The sequence below is a fragment of the Vicia villosa genome, unplaced genomic scaffold (genome assembly GCF_029867415.1).
Source record: "Vicia villosa cultivar HV-30 ecotype Madison, WI unplaced genomic scaffold, Vvil1.0 ctg.001841F_1_1, whole genome shotgun sequence".
NCBI lineage: Eukaryota > Viridiplantae > Streptophyta > Magnoliopsida > Fabales > Fabaceae > Vicia > Vicia villosa.
In genome coordinates, this window is record NW_026705744.1 from 294,653 (window position 1) to 313,768 (window position 19,116).

The 19,116-nt window shown below is 34.9% G+C and overlaps 1 protein-coding gene across 1 annotated transcript; it reads left to right on the top strand.

Moving 5' to 3' along the window:
* The first annotated feature begins 17,516 nt into the window (after positions 1 to 17,516).
* LOC131636833 (uncharacterized mitochondrial protein AtMg00810-like) lies at positions 17,517 to 18,671 on the top strand. The gene has a single exon (XM_058907430.1). The coding sequence runs from the start codon at positions 17,517 to 17,519 to the stop codon at positions 18,669 to 18,671; it is 1,155 nt and encodes a 384-aa protein (XP_058763413.1).
* Positions 18,672 to 19,116: the final 445 nt, after the last annotated feature.

The following is a 19,116-nucleotide window of genomic DNA, read 5'->3' on the forward strand; positions in this document are numbered from 1 at the left end:
GGTGGGGGAAGTTTTGTTATATGGTTTTATGATGAATGCAAATATTAAAATCATATTGTGGAACTGCAGAGGAGCTGCTGGAAAGGATTTTTTCAGATTTAGTAAACAATTTTGTGACATGTATAAACCGGAAATTTTTGTATTCATGGAAACAAGATGTGACCCTTTAAAGCTTCAGAAACCACTGAATAAATTAGGTTTTACTCACTTTTTCTCGATGGATAATGAGGGTTTTGCGGGTGGCATTATTGTTGCATGTAAAGAGGAAAACCTGAAAGTTAGTTTGTGTGCCCAGGGAGATCAATGTATTCATTTAAATATTAGTACAGCTGAAGGTATACACTGGAGATTTACTCCAATTTATGCAAGCCCAGTTGAGCACATAAGGAAGGTGATGTGGGATAGTCTTAGAACTTTAGCTAATGCTGGAGACTTTCCATGGGTAGTGGCTGGGGATTTTAACGATATTGCAAATGAGAATGAAAAAAAAAAGGAGGTGCTCAAGCCTCTAACAGAAGGTCCTCTATGTTTAGACACAATATGGAGGTGTGCAAGCTGTCTGGCATGGGAGCGAGTGGCCCGAAATTTACTTGGAGGGGAGGGATCTATCATGGTGGACAGAGAATCTACGAGAGACTTGATAGAGCTATAGGGAATGATCAGTGGAAGCTTTTGTTTCCTAACATCTATGTTAGAGTTCTAACTAGAGTGAGTTTTAATGATCATCACCCGATCATGCTAGCTCTCTCAAATAACTTTCATGGTGATAGAGGCAGACAGTTTAGATTTGAGAGTGCTTGGTTGGTGGATAATAACTATGCAAGTAGAGTGAGGGAGTTTTGGAATCAGGGAGATGATATTTTATCCAACCTTAAAAGAATTAAAGAAGATGCTCATAAGTGGAAAAGGTGGAATGTGAATCATGTCCAAAGAACTAAGAAAAGGCTGATGGCTAGGTTGGCTGGAATTCAAGAGAGCATGCACTCTAGGTATGATGTTCGAGGACTGATACGTTTAGCATGCAGTTTAGAAAAAAAGCACAGGCTGATCTGAATGTGCTTTTAAAACAAGAAGAGCTTATGTGGTTTCAAAGATCGTGGACTAAATGGTTATCTGATGGTGTCCGCAATACCAAATACTATCATCTTAAGACGGTAAATAGGAGACGCAAAAACAAAATTTCGAAACTGAAAGAGAATGAGGGCAAGTGGATAGAGAAGGAGGATGACCTTAAAGTGCTTGCGAATAATTTTTACAAGGACCTGTTCAAGCTAGGAAACAATTGTATTAACTGGTATCAAACAAAATTCACTTTTCCGCCCTTGAAGGCTGATGATATCAACAAATTGGGGGAAGGAGTTAGTGATAATGAGGTCCGGCATGCAATCTTTGATATGAAGCCTTGGAAGGCCCCTGGCCCAGAAGGATTCCCGACGGGATTTTATCACAGATCGTGGAATATAGTTGGCACTAATGTTTGTGATTTTGTGAAGAAAGTTTGGGTGAAACCGGAAACTATAGGGCAGGTGAATCAAACTAACATTTGTTTGATTCCCAAGATTGATAAACCTGTCCTTGTCTCTCAATTCTGCCCCATCTCGTTGTGCAACAATCTCTACAAGGTAGTTACTAAGATTATTGTTAGTCGTCTAAAGAACCATATGAATACGCTAATCTCGCCTCACCAAACTGGATTCGTTCCGGGGAAACTCATTCATGAAAATATTATTATAGCAAGAGAAGCTCTTATCACGATGGATAAGATGAAAGGGAAGAAGGGTTATTTTGCCATAAAAGTTGATTTGTCTAAAGCTTATGATAAACTAGGTGGGAGTTTATCTGGCGCATGATGCAAGAAGCCAAGTTTCCTGAAAAAATTATAAACATCATCATGCATGCAATTACTAGTGTTGAAACAAATGTGAATTGGCATGGTGCTCAGAATGAGATGTTTCGTCCTCAGCGAGGCATTCGTCAGGGGGACCCAATATCATCGTATCTGTTTGTGTTGTATATGGACAAACTTACTCATCTCATTGAAGGGGAAGTTGAGGATAAAAGGTGGAGGAGTTTGAAGCTTGGGAAGAATGGTGTGCAAATATCTCACTTAATGTTTGCGAATGATTTGCTGATTTTTTGTGAAGCTACTGAGAGGCAAATTGAGTGTGTTATGCAAACGCTGGATACATTTTGTAAGCTGTCAGGACAAGAAATTAGTGAGGAAAAAACCAGTATCCTCTTCTCAAAGAATGTTGTGAGGAGTATGCAATTGAAGATTCTGCAAATTTCAAAGTTCAGGAAGACACAATGCTTTGGAAAGTACCTTGGAGTTCCTCTAAATGGAAAAAGTTTAAAAAGCAAGGATTTTCATTATATTATTGAGTAGGTAGAAGGCAAACTCAGTAGCTGGAAGAGAGACACTCTTTCGTTTGTAGGTAGAATTACTCTTGCTAAGAGTGTTATTGAAGCTATTCCTCTTTACCCGATGATGACTAACAGACTTCCACGGTCTTGCCTAGAAGATATTCAGCGGCTTCAGCGAAATTTTGTTTGGGGAGATACTGATGATAAGAGGAAAATTCATGCTATAGCCTGGGATAATGTGACTAAGCCGAAGCAACAAGGTGGAGTAGGGCTGCGAAAGCTTGATCCCCTGAATGATGTGTGTTTGATGAAACTTGGCTGGAAGGTTGTTACGGGAAGCACGGATCTGTGGTGCCAAGTCTTAAGGCGGAAATATAGAGTTATGGAAGTGCAGGATTGTTTGATTACTAAGCCTACTGATTCTAGTTTGTGGAAAGATATTGTTAGAACTATCCCTATTATGATGAACAAGGGGTGATGGATTGTTGGAGATGGAACTAGAATTAGAGCTTGGGAGGATAGCTGGCTGGGAGAAGAGTTTTATTTATCCAACTTTGCTGTGAATATTCCTGAAGATCTTAGAGGAGCCAACGTGTGTGACTTGCTAAATGAGAGTGGAGAGTGGAACTTTAATATGCTGAATTCGTGGCTTCCGAGGCAGTGGCTGAACAAGCTGCTTTCATGTGCACCTCCAAGCACAAATCATACTGCTGACTGTTTCTGTTTTGCAGGTACCACAAAAGACATGTTCTCTATTTGCGCCATGTACCAAGAGTTGGAGGATAATGACGGGAGTATTGAAGATACTGAGTGGATAAAAGTTTGGAAAGCGGATGTCCCAGAAAGATACAAATACTTCTTATGGCTGTTAAAACATGACCGTCTTCTTACGAATGTGAGTAAACATAAAAAAGGTCTTGGGAGTGCTAGCTGCTTGTTGTGTGATAGTGTATGGGAGACAACAATACATGCTGTTAGAGATTGTCCAAAATGTTTCACTATTTGGAAGACCATAGTTCCAAGTGACTTGATGGTGGAGTTCTTCACGGTCAATATCAAAGATTGGATCCATCTGAATCTTAATTATAGCAGTATGCGAAGTAAAGGGTGGCGAGAAATATGGATCATAGCATGTCATACTTTATGGCATTGGAGAAATTTAAAAGAACATGACAATAATTTTTTTATACCTCAAGACCCTATTTGTTACATCTTCAAAAGGAAACAAGATTATGAGAATGCTATTTTGTCAAAAAATTACTGTCTGGGTGATGAAGGAAGCAATAGGTACATGGGGTGGAAACCGCCTACGATAGGTATGTGGAAGCTCAATACTGATGGGGCAAGCAAGAAGGGACAAGAGACTGGGTGTGGAGGAATCATCAGAGACTATAGAGGCGATTGGAAAGGGGGTTTCTCTAAATATTTGGGAACTTGTAATGCCATTACTGCTGAATTTTGGGGAGTTCTTGAAGGCCTGAAGTTGACTCGTTCTTTGGGTATTAGAAAGGTGGATTTAAACTTTGACTCCAAGATAGTTATTAAAGCTATAGAGGAGGGTGTTACGAGCCATTTGGATTGTGTCTCCCTTCTGCGGCAGATTAAGGAGATAATTGCATTACACGATATGGTTATCATCTCGTATGCCCCCAGATCCACAAACATGTGTTCCGATGAACTTTCTTGTAAGGGTTGCATGGAGAAGAGTGATATGGTGCATATTAAAGCACCAGATTTTCTTTTGTCGTTTATGGCGGCGGATTCGTTAGGAATTAGTACCATTTTTCTTGATCTTTTGTAGTCTTCTTTTCTTTTGGGCTTAGGCCCTCCATTGTACCAAAAAAAAAACAATTATAATAGTTGAATCTTCTTAGAAGACATTTAACCAATTTTAAAACTATTTTAAATAAGTTATTTACAAACAAAACATACCCTTACAAACAAACAAAAACTTTCACTGAATCTACCTATTTAAACATACCAAACAGAACATAAAAAGGGAGGAAGCAAACTGCAGTGAAACTTGCAACGTTTTCAGATCAAGAAACCTGTAAGTGAAATGAAAACCCTAAAATGAAAACCAAACAACAGTAAGTAAAATGAAAACTCTTAAAACATAGTGAGCTAACACAATAGTAACTCAAACAGTAAATAATAATCCCCAAAAAAGAAGCCAAAACTTAACAACATCTTTTAACATCAAATCGATTCAATAGATAAAAATAAAACAATAAATGAAAGAAAGATGACGGTGAAGATGAATGGGTGGGCCATGAGAGGCGAAAACTCATAAGAAAATTTTCTTGCTAGAAGAAGAAATTAGCTCAGTTTCTCTTAAGATTTGTGAGAGATGAGAGTGAGGTTGGTGCGGCTAGGGTTAGGAAGGGAGGAACATATATAGAGAATTGCTGATGACAACCTAAAATCTGGGTTTGGATCTTCAAATAACAAGAGTATTGGGTCAAAATTATTGGGCCTAACATACCTAATCCATGGTTATTCAGTCGGATTCGGATATTGAAGAGTAATTCAATATTCAAAAGATGAGCATAAGAAGTTCTGATGTGGGCTGATCTTCTGATGGTTACTCAGAAGATAGTGTTGACCAGAAGATGTTATCTTCTGAGTCCTGATAGCGTAGATGTTTAGTTAGTAAGGGTACTTTAGTATTTTGTAGTATTGTATTGTTTGTACCTTAAACTTGTTCACTAAGTTTAGTCTGTTAGGACTTAGGTGGCAATTTTTCTTTTGTATAAATAGCCTTGTAGTAGCTATCATTTATTAACAACGCAAGTAGAATATACAATATTATTCTCTCTCATTAATCTTTGCGCCGTTATTCTCTTTGTCGTCATCTTTATTCTTTGTGCACCAACAATTGGTATCAGAGCTCCGGTTCCTAACACAAGGAAACACGAGTGAACGTGAGTTTGTGTGACTGTGAGATTGATTTTTTTCAGGGAAACAAAGTTATGTTGAATCACATTTTTCTTGGTTGTTTATGGGTTGGGAAACGTTGTGTGAGTGTGAGTGAAATCTTTTTGTCTGCACAAGTTTAAAGATGAGTGGAAGCAATTTGAATACCAAACTTCAAGTTCTTGATGGTAAAAACTAGAATAGATGGATGATTCAAATGCGTGTATTATTTGGTGCTCAAGATGTTCTAGATCTTGTCACTAGAGGATATGTTCCGGTTGCAGCGGATGCAACGGAAGAACAAAGAGAAGCGCAGAGAGAGACGAAGAAGAGAGATCAAAAGGCATTGTTCTTCATCCATCAGTGTGTGGATGTGAATGTGTTTGAGAAGATTGCTGATTCTATGACGTCAAAGGAGGCGTGGGATATACTGGTCAGGTGTTACGGTGGTGACGTATCAATGAAGAAGGTGAAGCTTCAATCCCTGAGAAAGCAATATGAGAATCTCAACATGAAGAACAATGAGAAAATCTCTGAGTATATCTCTAAAGTGATTTTGATCACTAATTAGATGAAGGCTTGTGGAGAAACTCTTTCTGAACAGTAATCATAGAGAAGATATTGAGGTCACTTACTCCTCAATTTGATTATATTGTTGTATCTATTGAACATTCTAAAAATATGGAAACCATGAGAATAGAAGAGTTGCAAAGCAGTTTAGAAGCACAAGAGTTGCGTCTGACTGAGAGAACTTCTGAGAGAGAAGTTGAGCAAGCTCTGAAGGCTTCTTTTGTCAAGAAGGACCAAAAACATAGACGTGGTGATAGATTCCAGAAGGAAGCATCAACTTCTGATGAGAAGAGATATCTTAAGGGAAACAAAGGAAGGAGATCAGAAGAAGCAAATATAGCCAGAGGAGCTTCAGATGATGAACCTGTGCTATTAATGGCTTCAGAGTCTGACGGAAGATGTTCGTCAGAGTGGTGGTATATGGACACTGGGTGTTCAAATCACTTGACTGGAAACAAACAATGGCTGATAGACTTTGACTCTGAAAGGAGGACAAAGATCAGATGTACTGATGATAAGTACCTTTATGCAGAAGGAATGGGAAATGTCAAAGTCAGAGTGAAGAATGGGAAGAATGTTCTGATCAAAGATGTTTGGTATGTTCCTGGAATCAAAAGCAATCTGATGAGTGTGGGTCAGCTCATTGAAAAAGGTTTCTCAGTTGCTATGAAGAACAACCTCTTGAAGTTGTATGATTCGAATCAGAAGCTGATTATGCAATCTGAACAGGGAAGCAACAAAACATTCAAGGTGAATGTAGAAACAGCTGAATCAGAGTGTCTGAGTGCAGAAAGCTCAGAAGGTGATAGTAAGTAGTAGCATAAGAGGTTGGGGCATCTGAACTATAGAATTCTGGTACATCTAAGTTCTAAGAAGCTTGTACATGGCATTCCTAAGATTGTGAAGCCTGAGAAGTCATGTGAGGTATGCATGAAAGGAAAGCAACCCAGATTGCCATTTGTATCAGAAGTTGCTCCAAGAGCAAAGCATGCTCTGGGAGTAGTACACTCTGATGTGTGTGGACCATTTCCAGAACCTCCACTCGGAGGAAATAGGTATTTTGTGTCTTTTGTGGATGAGTTCACAAGAATGACGTGGATAACACTTATCAAGTTTAAGACTGAGGTGTTCAGAGAATTTCAGAAGTTCAAGGTGAAGGCTGAGAAGCAGAGTGGTCAAAAGATAAAGATTCTCAGAACGGATGGTGGAGGTGAGTATAACTCTACACAATTCCAGAAGTTCTGTGATGATAATGGAATTGAGCATGAGGTGACTGCTCCTTATACTCCTTAACACAATGGTCTTGCTGAATGTAGAAACCTTACTTTGCTTTATATGACGAGAAGTATGCTAAAAGATAAGAAGCATCCTCACAACCTCTGGGGAGAAGCTGTTGCTACTACAGCATATGTGCTCAACAGGTGTCCAACGAAAAGGCTGAAGGAAATTGTTCCTTGAGAAAAGTGGACTGGAGAGAAGCAGAGTGTTAGTCATCTGAAGGTTTTTGGTTCTGTGTGTTACAAACACGTTCCAGAAGCTAGAAGGAAGAAACTGGATGATAGAAGCAAAGTGATGTTATTGGTGGGGTACCAAAGTACAGGTGCATACAAGCTCTATTGTCCAGAAACTAACAAAGTTGAAGTCAGCAGAGATGTCATTGTGAAAGAATCAGAAGTTTGGGATTGGAGAGAGTCTCAACCAACTTCTGATGTAGAGATAACTTTTGAAGAAGAGTTAGAGTCAGAAGATGAAGAATCTTCTGAAGATGAGTCAGATGGTGAATCTGATTCTGATTCAGATTCTGATGATGATCCAGAGTCTGGTGGTAGTCATGATTCTGGAAGGGAAAACTCTGAAGATGAAGAATCTAGAGGACAAGCTTCTGGAAACGATCATGAAGGTGGTGACTCTGGAGTATGTGACTCTGAAGTAGCTCAAAGGCCACAAAGAGTCAGAACTATACCGAGAAGGTTTGCAGATTACGACATGTTGCAAAACACAGAAGTTGACTCAGAGGGAGATGTCAGCCAGTGTGCCATGTTAGTAGATTCTGAACCAGTGTGTATTGAAGAAGTGCTCAAGAAGAAAGTCTGGCTGAATGCCATGAAAGAAGAACTTGAGGCTATAGAAAGAAACAAGACTTGGAAGCTGACAAAACTTCCAAAGAAGAAGAAAGCCATCAGCGTCATATGGGTTTTCAAGGTAAAGCTGAAGCCAGATGGATCAGTTGGTAAACACAAAGCGAGGCTAGTGGCAAGAGGTTTTCTTCAGAAACCTGGGCTAGATTACTTTGAGGTGTTTGCTCCTGTAGCTAGACATGAAACAATCAGACTGGTGATTGCGTTAGCTGCAAACAGAGGTTGGTCCTTGATGCATCTGGATGTAAAGTCTGCATTTCTGAAAGGTCCATTATAAGAGGAGGTATACGTGTCACAACCCCCTGGCTTTGTGAAAAAGAATCAGGAAGGGATGGTGTACAAATTACACAAAGCTCTGTATGGATTAAAGCAAGCACTCAGAGCTTGGAATTTGAAAATTGATTCATTTTTCAAGAAGCAAGGGTTTCAGAAGTGTGAGATGGAATATGGAGTTTATGTGCAACATTCTGGAAGCAATATGATTCTGTTGTGTCTTTATGTTGCTGACATATTGCTTATAGGGAGTTGTCCAGAAGATCTGATGAAGTTCAAGAAGGTGCTGATGAATGAGTTTGAGATTACAGACCTTGGGAAAATGTCGTATTTTCTAGGGATGGAGATTCTGTACTCAGAAGATGGTATCATTCTGCATCAGCGGAAGTATGAGTTAGAACTTCTGAAGAAATTCAAGTTGGAGAATTGCAAAGCTGCTGTTACACCATCAGAAACGAATCAGAAGTTGGACTCTAAATCTGAAGGTGAAGATGTTGATGCTACGATTTTCAAACAGCAGGTTGGTTCTCTGAAGTATTTGTGTAATACCAGACTTGATATATGCTATGCAGTTGGATTGGTTAGTAGGTTCATGAGTAAACCTAAGTGGTCCCATTACCAAGCTGCTGTTAGAGTCTTGAGATATGTCAAGGGAACTCTGAAGTATGGCATATTGTTTCCTTCTGGGAGAAAGGAAGAATCAGAGTTATTGAGTTACTCTGACTCTGATTGGTGTGGAGACAAAGTTGATCAAAGGAGTACTTCTGGATATTTGTTTATGTTTCTGGGAGGTCCTATTTCTTGGAGTTCCAAGAAGCAAGCTGTTGTTGCTCTATCAACCTGTGAAGCTGAGTACATTGCGGGCGCTGTAGCTGCATGTCAAGTTGTGTGGCTTCTAAACTTATTAGAAGATCTGAAGACTAAAGTGAAGAAGCCTCTGAAGCTGATGATTGATAACAAGTCTGCAATCAATCATGCCAAGAATCCTGTGTTACACGGAAGAAGCAAGCATATTGAGACTAAGTATCATTTCTTGAGAAGCCAAGTCCAGAATGGAACATTAGAAGTTGAGCACTGTAGCACCCAGAAGCAGATGACAGATGTTCTAACAAAGGCGATCAAGACGGATCAATTTCTGCTCTTAAGGAATGGAATTGGCGTTGTCAGCTTTGATTGAAGAATATGAATTAAGGGATGGTATTGAAGAGTAATTCAATATTCAGAAGATGAGTATCAGAAGTTCTGATGTGGGTTGATCTTCTAATGGTTACTCAGAAGATAGTGTTGACCAAAAGATGTTATCTTATGGGTCCTGATAGCGTAGCTGTTTAGTTAGTAAGAGTACTTTAGTATTTTGTAGTATTGTACTGTTTGTACCTTAAACTTGTTCACTTAGTTTAGTCTGTTAGGGCTTAGGTGGCAATTTCTCTTTTGTATAAATAGCCTTGTAGTAGCTATCATTTATTAACAACGCATGTAGAATATACAATATTATTCTCTCTCATTAATCTTTGCGTCGTTATTCTCTTTGTCATCATCTTTATTCTTTGTTTGTGCACCAACATCGAACACCAGCGGTTACAAAATTCTCAACCGAATCCGACCATTGATGTCCGATGACATCTATTTTAGGCAATCGACAAAACCCATAAACCGATCAAAACCGTCCGAGAGTGTTTCGGAAGAACGGGTTCTTCGGTTTTCGGTCGGTTCATGAAAGCTTGTCCACCCCTACCTTTAACTTCTAAAAAATAGTTGTCAACATCAATTGAATGAGGTTTTGTGTACAGTAGCAGCAAACCTGTCCCTAATCTGCTCAGTTTTTTAGCCCAGTACGTACATACTGCTGCCTTGCCTAAGTAATTGTTGGTGTTTACTGTACCAGTTTGGTTGAACTTTTAAACTTATGATTAACCATGGTACTTAGGATTAGTTGGACACACTTATAAATAAATAATATAAAACTTTATTAGATTATATGAGTATATTTTTTCATGAGAAATGCATAAAGATTCAACTACTGGATAAGTATGTTCTGAGATGATCTAAATTCATTTTTGTCTAATACCATTTAACTCGATCTAACACATTCATGTTTTCTGCTTCTGCTTTGAGATTTTTGTATTATCATTTTTGGTATATTCCTGTATATAAATTATATGATATGATATATGTATGACATTCAAAATTGTTCGTATGTAGACAATACTGAGTTAAGATTGCTAAAAATAGGCAATACTGATTTATGAGCTTGACCAAGAATGTGAACTCCTACAAACATTTTGAGTAGCATATAAACAAAAGAAGTAATATGATATATGTATGACATTCAAATGAAATGGTTTATTTTTTCAATACACATTGGAGTGTACAAACCTACTGAATTAGAATCTTAACAAAATAAGTGAGCTTTTTTCATTAACTATTTTGAGTAAACATATTCAAATTAAAATACGAAATTGTAGTAATTGTTGATCTTAAGTAATAACGTTGAGATAAAGTAATAGTACAATGTTGAAATATGTTTAGATTGTATGTAAAAACTGTCACAATGTTGGATACTACATAAATGAAATATTTTTTTAATCAGAGTCAGATTTAGTTAAAGGTTGAATGTGTGTATGTTCCATTTTGCGTAAAAATTCACTTCAATTGGTTGAATTTTACATAATGCAATGTAAATGTTAATCACATAATGTATTCAAGGAACATGTGTTTAGTTCTTCAATGACATGAGAAATATGTTTACTTCTTCATTGACATGAGAAATACTTAGGCTTTGTTTGAGAAACTTTTAACAATATTTTTTTTTTAAAATATTTTATTTTATTTAGAATTATAAAAGAGTGTATATTCATAATATTTTTAATTTTCATAAAATTATAACAATCTAAAATATAAATTTTCATAAAATTATAACAATCTAAAATATATTTGAAAAGGTTATGTAAACCCTTCTTCTATATAAATTTTAATTTTAATATATATAAATCTAAGGTTTATCATGACGACAACTCTAGTCACATGTCACATTAGTAGTAACTCTAAACACAAATTCTAGTCACATGTCACATTGGTAGCAACTCTAAAGATTAATTGATATAATAGTTTGAAATTTATTAACATTTTATTTTAATCAATGTTTTAAAAACCGGACCGGACATCAAACCGGTGAGGGTATTGGGTCACTAGTTTATTGGTCGAACCACTAGATTACTGGTCGAACCGCATGACTAAACCGGTTTAAACCGGATAACTCGGTTGAACAGACCGGTCGTTATAACAAAATTATATAGGTATACAACATGTCGAACATGATGATTCAATCTCTACAAAATATAACCGGCACTTAAATTTTTAAAAAATATCATATCCTAAATAAAGTCACAAGTTCATAATTTAAATTCAAATTTTAAACATAAGTATCACACATAATAAAATAGTACAAAATTATAAAGTATATATTTGCAAACAAAATTTAATCGCAAAATAATCTAATTGAATAAATTATAATAAAGTAACTTCATTGTCTACTAAATTTAATTTCAAAGAAGAAAAAATTATTTCAATGTTGGTATCTTCTTCTTCAATATCAAAATCATCTGCAACAAAGTTAACCGCATCCGAAAATCTTATTTTTTATTTTTATTTTCTTTTTTTATTTTCTTTTTTATTTTTTATTTTCTTTTTTATTTTAATTTTTCATTAAAATAATTAAAATGATATTGTTTTAAGTTTTTAAAATAAAAAAATTAAAAATGCATTTAAACCACCGGTCCTGGAAAACCATCAGTTATTCCGGTTTTACCGGTTTACACCGATTTTGACCGGTTCACACCGGTTCACTGACATATCTGATCCAACAATTGAACCAGACCGGTTACCTAGCCGGTCCGGTCCGGTTTTTAAAACATTGATTTTAATACTTTATAATATGATATAAAAATATTTTTTAATTATTGTATTTAAATATAAATTTTATTAATAAATAAATTTGAGAATTCGAATTTTGAAGTGATAAAATAAAAAAAGAATCTTAAAAGGTATATTTTGATCTAATATTATTTTTAAAATCTACAAATAATATATTTTTGGTTAATATGAATAAAGTTTTTAATAACTATTTTACACATATTTTTAAAAAAAAGTAGTAATTTAGAATTTATATAAAGTAACAAATAATTTTAACTATTAGAAACTTATGAATAATAAATGAAACAATTATCTAACAATATAACAAAAATATATATATATATATATATATATATATATATATATATGTTAAATAATTGAAGTAAAAAAAAATTATAAAAGTAATAATTTAAAAAAGAATTAAAGATTAAGTGATATAAGAGTTTAAAATTTATTAACATTTTATTTTAATACTTTATAATACGATATAAAAATATTTTTGAATTATTGTATTTAAGTATAAGTTTTATTAGTAAATAAATTAGAGATATCAAATTTTGAAGTGATAAAAAAAATGTTTAAAGGTATATTTTGATCTAATATTTTTTTTTAAATCTACAAATAATATTTTTTGGTTTATATCAATAAATTTTTTAATAACCGTTTTACACATATTTTTAGAAAAATGTAGTAATTCAAAATTTATATAAATTAACAAATCATTATATTCTTATTTGATTTCAATAATAATTACTAATATAATTTTTTTTATTTTTAATTTTGAATGTTATCATATCATTGTATTTTAATTACAATTTATTTTTGGAACCAAAATCAGTTACAATCATTATAATTATTGCAAAAATTAATATTTATAAAACGAATAGCTTTATGAAACGGTAAATAATAATATCATTTTATTATTCTGAAACTGATAAATTTGTCTCACTTTCTACCTTAAATAGATAAACTTTTGTCACTTTCTTACTCAGATTTATATTTTAAAATTCGATGCATAACCTGACAAAACATGGAATATACGTCTCTTGCAATCATCTACTATTCTACCCCGATTCAAAAAAAGAATTTATTTTTGTATCTTTATCTAATATTATAATCCAAAATCTCTTAGATGGTTTCATCTTTTTTACATCTATTCAAATTATTTCATGTCCATGTTTTTCTGAATATATTTTATTTTATCATTTTGATCATATTTAAATTTATTTCATATATATTATTTTGATCATATTCAAATTAATTTATACCCATTCATATTTTGTAATATAATTTCTAATTATAATTTTGCAGGTTTTGCAATTTTAATGAGAGTCTAATCGGCACAAGCTCCTCAAAACAACAATCTTAGCATCAATTTTGAAATATATGTCTCTTGCAATCATCTAGAGAATCTAAATTCTAGAAACAATAATATATATGCTTATGTTAAGATGTTTTTTTTTTTGTATTGATTTTTTATTTTTTTTTAATTTAATTTCCTTCATCTATTTTTTTTAAATCCTAGAAACAAAAATATATATATTTATGTTAATATAATTTTTAATTATAATTTTGCAGGTTTTACAATTTGAATGAGAGCCTAATCGGCACAAGCTCCTACAAACAACAATCTTAGAATCAATATTGAAATATATGCCTCTTACAATTATCTAGAGAATCTAAATTCTATAAACAATAATATATATGCATATGTTAAGATAACAATAATATATGTGTTAGTTAGTTAGTAATTATTATTATTATTATTAGTATATTGGTTTATTATATCTTTGTAAGGGTAGTTTAGTACTTTTCTAGCATATAGTATTTATACTATAGTGTAACCCTTATTCTCTAGTTTTTTCTCATTCTATTGAAACTCTAAGTTAAAGGGTCTTTTACCTTCTCTATGTTTTTATATATTCATTATTGTTAACATGGTATCAAAGAGCTTGGTGTGTTTTTGAGAATTACCGGCAGAGTAATTTATTGGAGTGTTGGTTTTACGATATCGAAATTTTCTGGCTCAGTAATGTTCATCGGAGAAGTAGTGGTCATCGAAGACAAAATAGCAGTTAATTGATTGGAGAGGTATTTGCAACGTTACTTGTTTCATGGTTCAGTGGCAATTTGTTTTTTAAAGAAATTGAGATATAATAAGCATCACGGTTTTCAAATCACAGTACAGTTTCAATCCCAAATTAAGAGAAGCAATATATTCTTATATTGGAACTATTCCATACTTTATTAAATTGGGAGAAGTAATATTGATTTTTGGTACATTGGTTTTGGGTTAATATTATTTTATACTTTCTTTAATTGCGGTGTTTTGGTTATCTCATAGTTGACTACAATGAGTAACGATAAAGATGATTCTCTTCAGTCTGTTAGTGTCCAACTCAATGGAGAAAATTATCCTTATTGGAGTTATGTAATGAAAAAAATTTTGAAAGGAAAAAGGATGTGGAGTTACGTTGATGGAACCTCGATTAAACCTACAGATAAAAAGGATGAAGCAAAATATGCAAAAGAGTTGGAAACATGGGATGTTAGTAATTCGAAGATTCTTACTTGGATTAATAATTCTGTTTCTCAGTCAATAGGTGTGCAACTAGCAAAATATGATACTGCTAAGGAGGTTTGGGACCATTTGAAACGCTTGTATGCTCAGTCTAATTTTGCAAAACGATGTCAGTTGGAGAGTGATATTAGAGCTCTCAAACAGAATAATATGACAATTCAGGAATTCTATTCAGTGATGACTAATTTGTGGGATCAATTGGCTCTTATGGAATCGACTGAATTGAAAGTTGTTAAAGCGTACACTAATCAAAGAGAAGAGCAACGTTTGGTTCAATTTCTAATGGCGCTTAGGGATGATTTTGAGGGGATTCGTGGGGGTATTCTGCATCGTAATCCTCTTCCTAGTGTTGATTCAGTTTTTAATGAATTATTGGCAGAAGAAATTAGACTCAAGTCCCACTCAAAGTTGATTCCAGACAAAGGAGTTTTATTGGCAGAAGATATTAGAGGAGTTTTTGCTGCTCCATTTCACAAAGGAAAACCTCAAGGTAGGGCTGGGCTTGGTATTGATGAATGTGCTTTTTGTAAGGAGAAAGGTCATTGGAAATCACAATGTCCTAGATTGTTGAAAGCAAATAAGAAAAATTTCAAGAGCCCGTCATCAAATGTTGTTGCTGCTGCTCCTACTACCATTGGTTCTGGTTCTGATCGTGCATATCCATCTGAGACTACTTCTCAAATATCTGATATTGTAGAGCAGCTTCAAAAGCTTTTTGCCACTCAATCACGTGCCATGTCTGCTTCCTCTACTAAAGGTTTGAACTCTTCTAGTTGTTCAGGTATATCTCCTTCCATATGGATTCTAGACTCTGGAGCATCGCACCATATGTCATATGATGCTAAATCATTCGTGTCTTTGAATGTTGCACCATCTATGTCGGTTATGACTGCTGATGGCACTCACATGCCATTAGCAGGAATTAGTTCAGTCTCGTCATCTAATTTGTCATTTTCTAATGTTTATTATATTCCTAACCCCACTTTGAGTCTTGTTTCTGTTAGTTAATTGTGTGATTCTGGTTACTCAGTTATGTTTTCTTCCACTTCTTGTTGTATGCAGGATCCTCATTCCGGGAGGCTAATTGGGACAGGCCGTAGACAAGGGGGACTTTATGTTTTGGATGAGTTGAGAGTTCCAGATACTACAGCCTCAACCTCTACTTCCACAACTGATTTATTATCCTCTTTTCGTTTGAATTCTTCGTCTTCAAATTTTATTTATGGCATTACCGTCTTGGACATATATCTGCTTCTAGATTAAAGTATTTGGCTTCTACTGGAGCTTTAGGAAATTTACAAACCAGTGATATCTCTGATTGTTGTGGTTGTAAACTTGCTAAATTTTCAGCTTTACCATTTAGTAAAAGTGTTTCCATTTCATATGCACCTTTTGATTTAGTTCACTCTAATGTATGGGGTCCATCGCCGCTTCTTACTAAGGGTGGATCTAGATATTATGTTTCCTTTATTGATGATTATACTCGTTATTGTTGGGTTTATCTTATGAAAAATCGTTCAGAATTTTTTGACATTTATTGTATGTTTCGTGCTATGGTTAAGACTCAACATAATGTTGTTATAAAGTGTTTCCGCTGTGATTTAGGTGGTGAATATACCTCTAATAAATTTTCTGAACTGCTTGCTTTTGATGGTACAATTTATCAAACATCTTGTAATGATACACCTCAGCAGAATGGAGTTGCTGAAAGGAAACATCGTCACATTATTGAGACTGCTCGCTCTCTTTTGTTGTCTGCTTGAGTTCCTAGTGAATTTTGGGGTGAAGCAGTTCTTACCGCTGTTCATATTATTAATATAATCCCATCATCTGTCACATCAGGTTTGTCTCCCTTTGAAAAATTGTATAACTATATCCCTGATTACTCATCGTTGAAAGTGTTTGGTTCTACTTGTTTTGTTCTTCACCCCCAAGTAGAACGTAGTAAATTGTCTTCTCATTCAGCTATATGTGTTTTTCTTGGTTATGAGGATGGTCAAAAGGGTTATCATTGTTATGATCCTGGTGCAAGGAAATTGTATGTTTCTCGTCATGTTGTTTTCCTTGAACACGTTCCTTTTTACTCTATTTCTTCTGATTCTCATACTACTGACAATTCAAAGCTCACTCATATCAATCCTTTTGATCATAATGATAATATTTCTAGTGATTGTAGTTTTGAGAATTGCAGGACTGATACTACTAATAATCCAGATATTGACATCCCTCTTGTCCCTGCGGCTACCCAAGAACCTCCTATGACTGTTGATCCTGCTCCTCCTCGGTATCCCTCTCGTGACCGTAAGTCTACTCAATTGCCTGATTTTGTCTATTCTAATTACTCTTCTTCTTTTGCTTCTTTTCTAACCTCTATCCACAGTTTGTCTGAGCCCTCTTCCTATAAAGAGGCTATTCTTTACCCTCTTTGGCAGCAGGCTATGACAGAAGAACTCTCTGCTTTGCATAAAACAAATACTTGGGAATTAGTACCTCTTCCTCCTGGAAAACGTGCTATTGGGTCTCGTTGGATATACAAGATCAAAACTAAGTCAGATGGATCAGTTGAGCGCTACAAAGCACGTCTTGTTGCTAAGGGGTTCTCTCAACAATATGGTATGGATTATGAAGAAACTTTTGCTCCTGTTGCTAAGATGACTACTATTCGCACTCTTATTGCAGTTGCATCTGTTCGTCAGTGGCGCATTTTTCAAATGGATGTTAAAAATTAATTTGTTAATGGTGATCTTCAAGAGGAAGTTTATATGGTACCCCCACAAGGTGTTCCTCATAATCAAGGGGAAGTGTGTAAGTTGAAGAAGGCATTGTATGGCCTGAAACAAGCTCCACGAGCTTGGTTTGAGAAATTTACCACTGTGATTACATCTATTGGCTTTCGCTCTAGTGATCATGATTCTGCTTTGTTTGTCAAGACCACTTATCATGGTCGTATTCTACTCTTATTATATGTTGATGATATGATTATTACAGGTGATGATATGGATGGAATTAATGACTTGAAATTACAGTTAGCCAAACAGTTTGAGATGAAGGACTTAGGCTATCTTCGGTACTTCTTGGGCATTGAAGTTGCTTACTCTCCTAGAGGCTATCTTCTTTCTCAATCCAAGTATATTGCAAACATTCTTGAACAGACTCGCCTTTCTGATACTAGAGTAGTGGATAGTCCTCTTGAGTTGAATGTGAAGTATTCTTCGTCTGACGGTGTTCCTCTACCAGATCCCACCTTATATCGTACTTTGGTTGGCAGCCTAGTGTACCTTACAATTACTAGACCAGATATTGCTTATGCCGTTCATGTTGTTAGTCAGTTTGTTGTCTCTCCTACTACAGTGCATTGGGCAGCCGTTCTTTGCATAGGTCGTTATCTTCGGGGAAGCCAATTTCAGAGCCTTCTTTTTCCCTCATCGTCCTCACTGGAATTGCGTGCTTATTTTGATGCTGATTGGGCTGGTGACCCCATAGACCGTAAGTCTACCACAGGTTTATGTATCTTTCTTGGAGACTCTCTTATTTCTTGGAAGAGTAAGAAACAATATATTGTCTCTCGTTCTTCTACAGAAGCTGAGTATCGTGCTATGGCATCCACCACTACTGAAATAATTTGGTTGCGTTTGTTACTGTTTGATATGGGCGTTATTCTTTCCGAACCAACTTCCATGTATTGTGATAACAAGAGTGCCATTCAAATTGCTCACAATTCGGTCTTTCATGAACGTACCAAACACATAGAGATTGATTGTCACTACACTCGTCATCATCTTCAGTATGGGACAATTACTCTACCGTTTGTCTCTTCTGCTTTACAGATTGCTGATTTGTTTACGAAGACACATTCCATTAAATGTTTTCGTTTTTTGATTGACAAACTCTCGATGCTTCCTACTAATGCATCTTGAGTTTGAGGGGAGATGTTAGTTAGTTAGTTATTATTATTATTATTAGTATACTGGTTTATTATATCTTTGTAAGGGTAGTTTAGTACTTTTCTAGCATATAGTATTTATACTATAGTGTAACCCTTATTCTCTAGTTTTTTCTCATTCTATTGAAACCCTAAGTTAAAGGGTCTTTTACCTTCTCTATGTTTTTATATATTCATTATTGTTAACAATATGCATATGTTAAGATGTTTTTATTTTTTGTATTGATTTTAAAATTTTTAAATTTAATTTCCTTCCTCCTTCTTCACAATTCTAGAATGGTATTACTTAGATTTTCTTTAGAATATAAATATATGTTGTTTAGTATTCTTATAATAAAGATGCACAAAAACTTATCAGCCTTCCAATTTAAAAGTTTGTAGGCTTCTATGAATAACAATTTTTTAATGAATATTAAAAT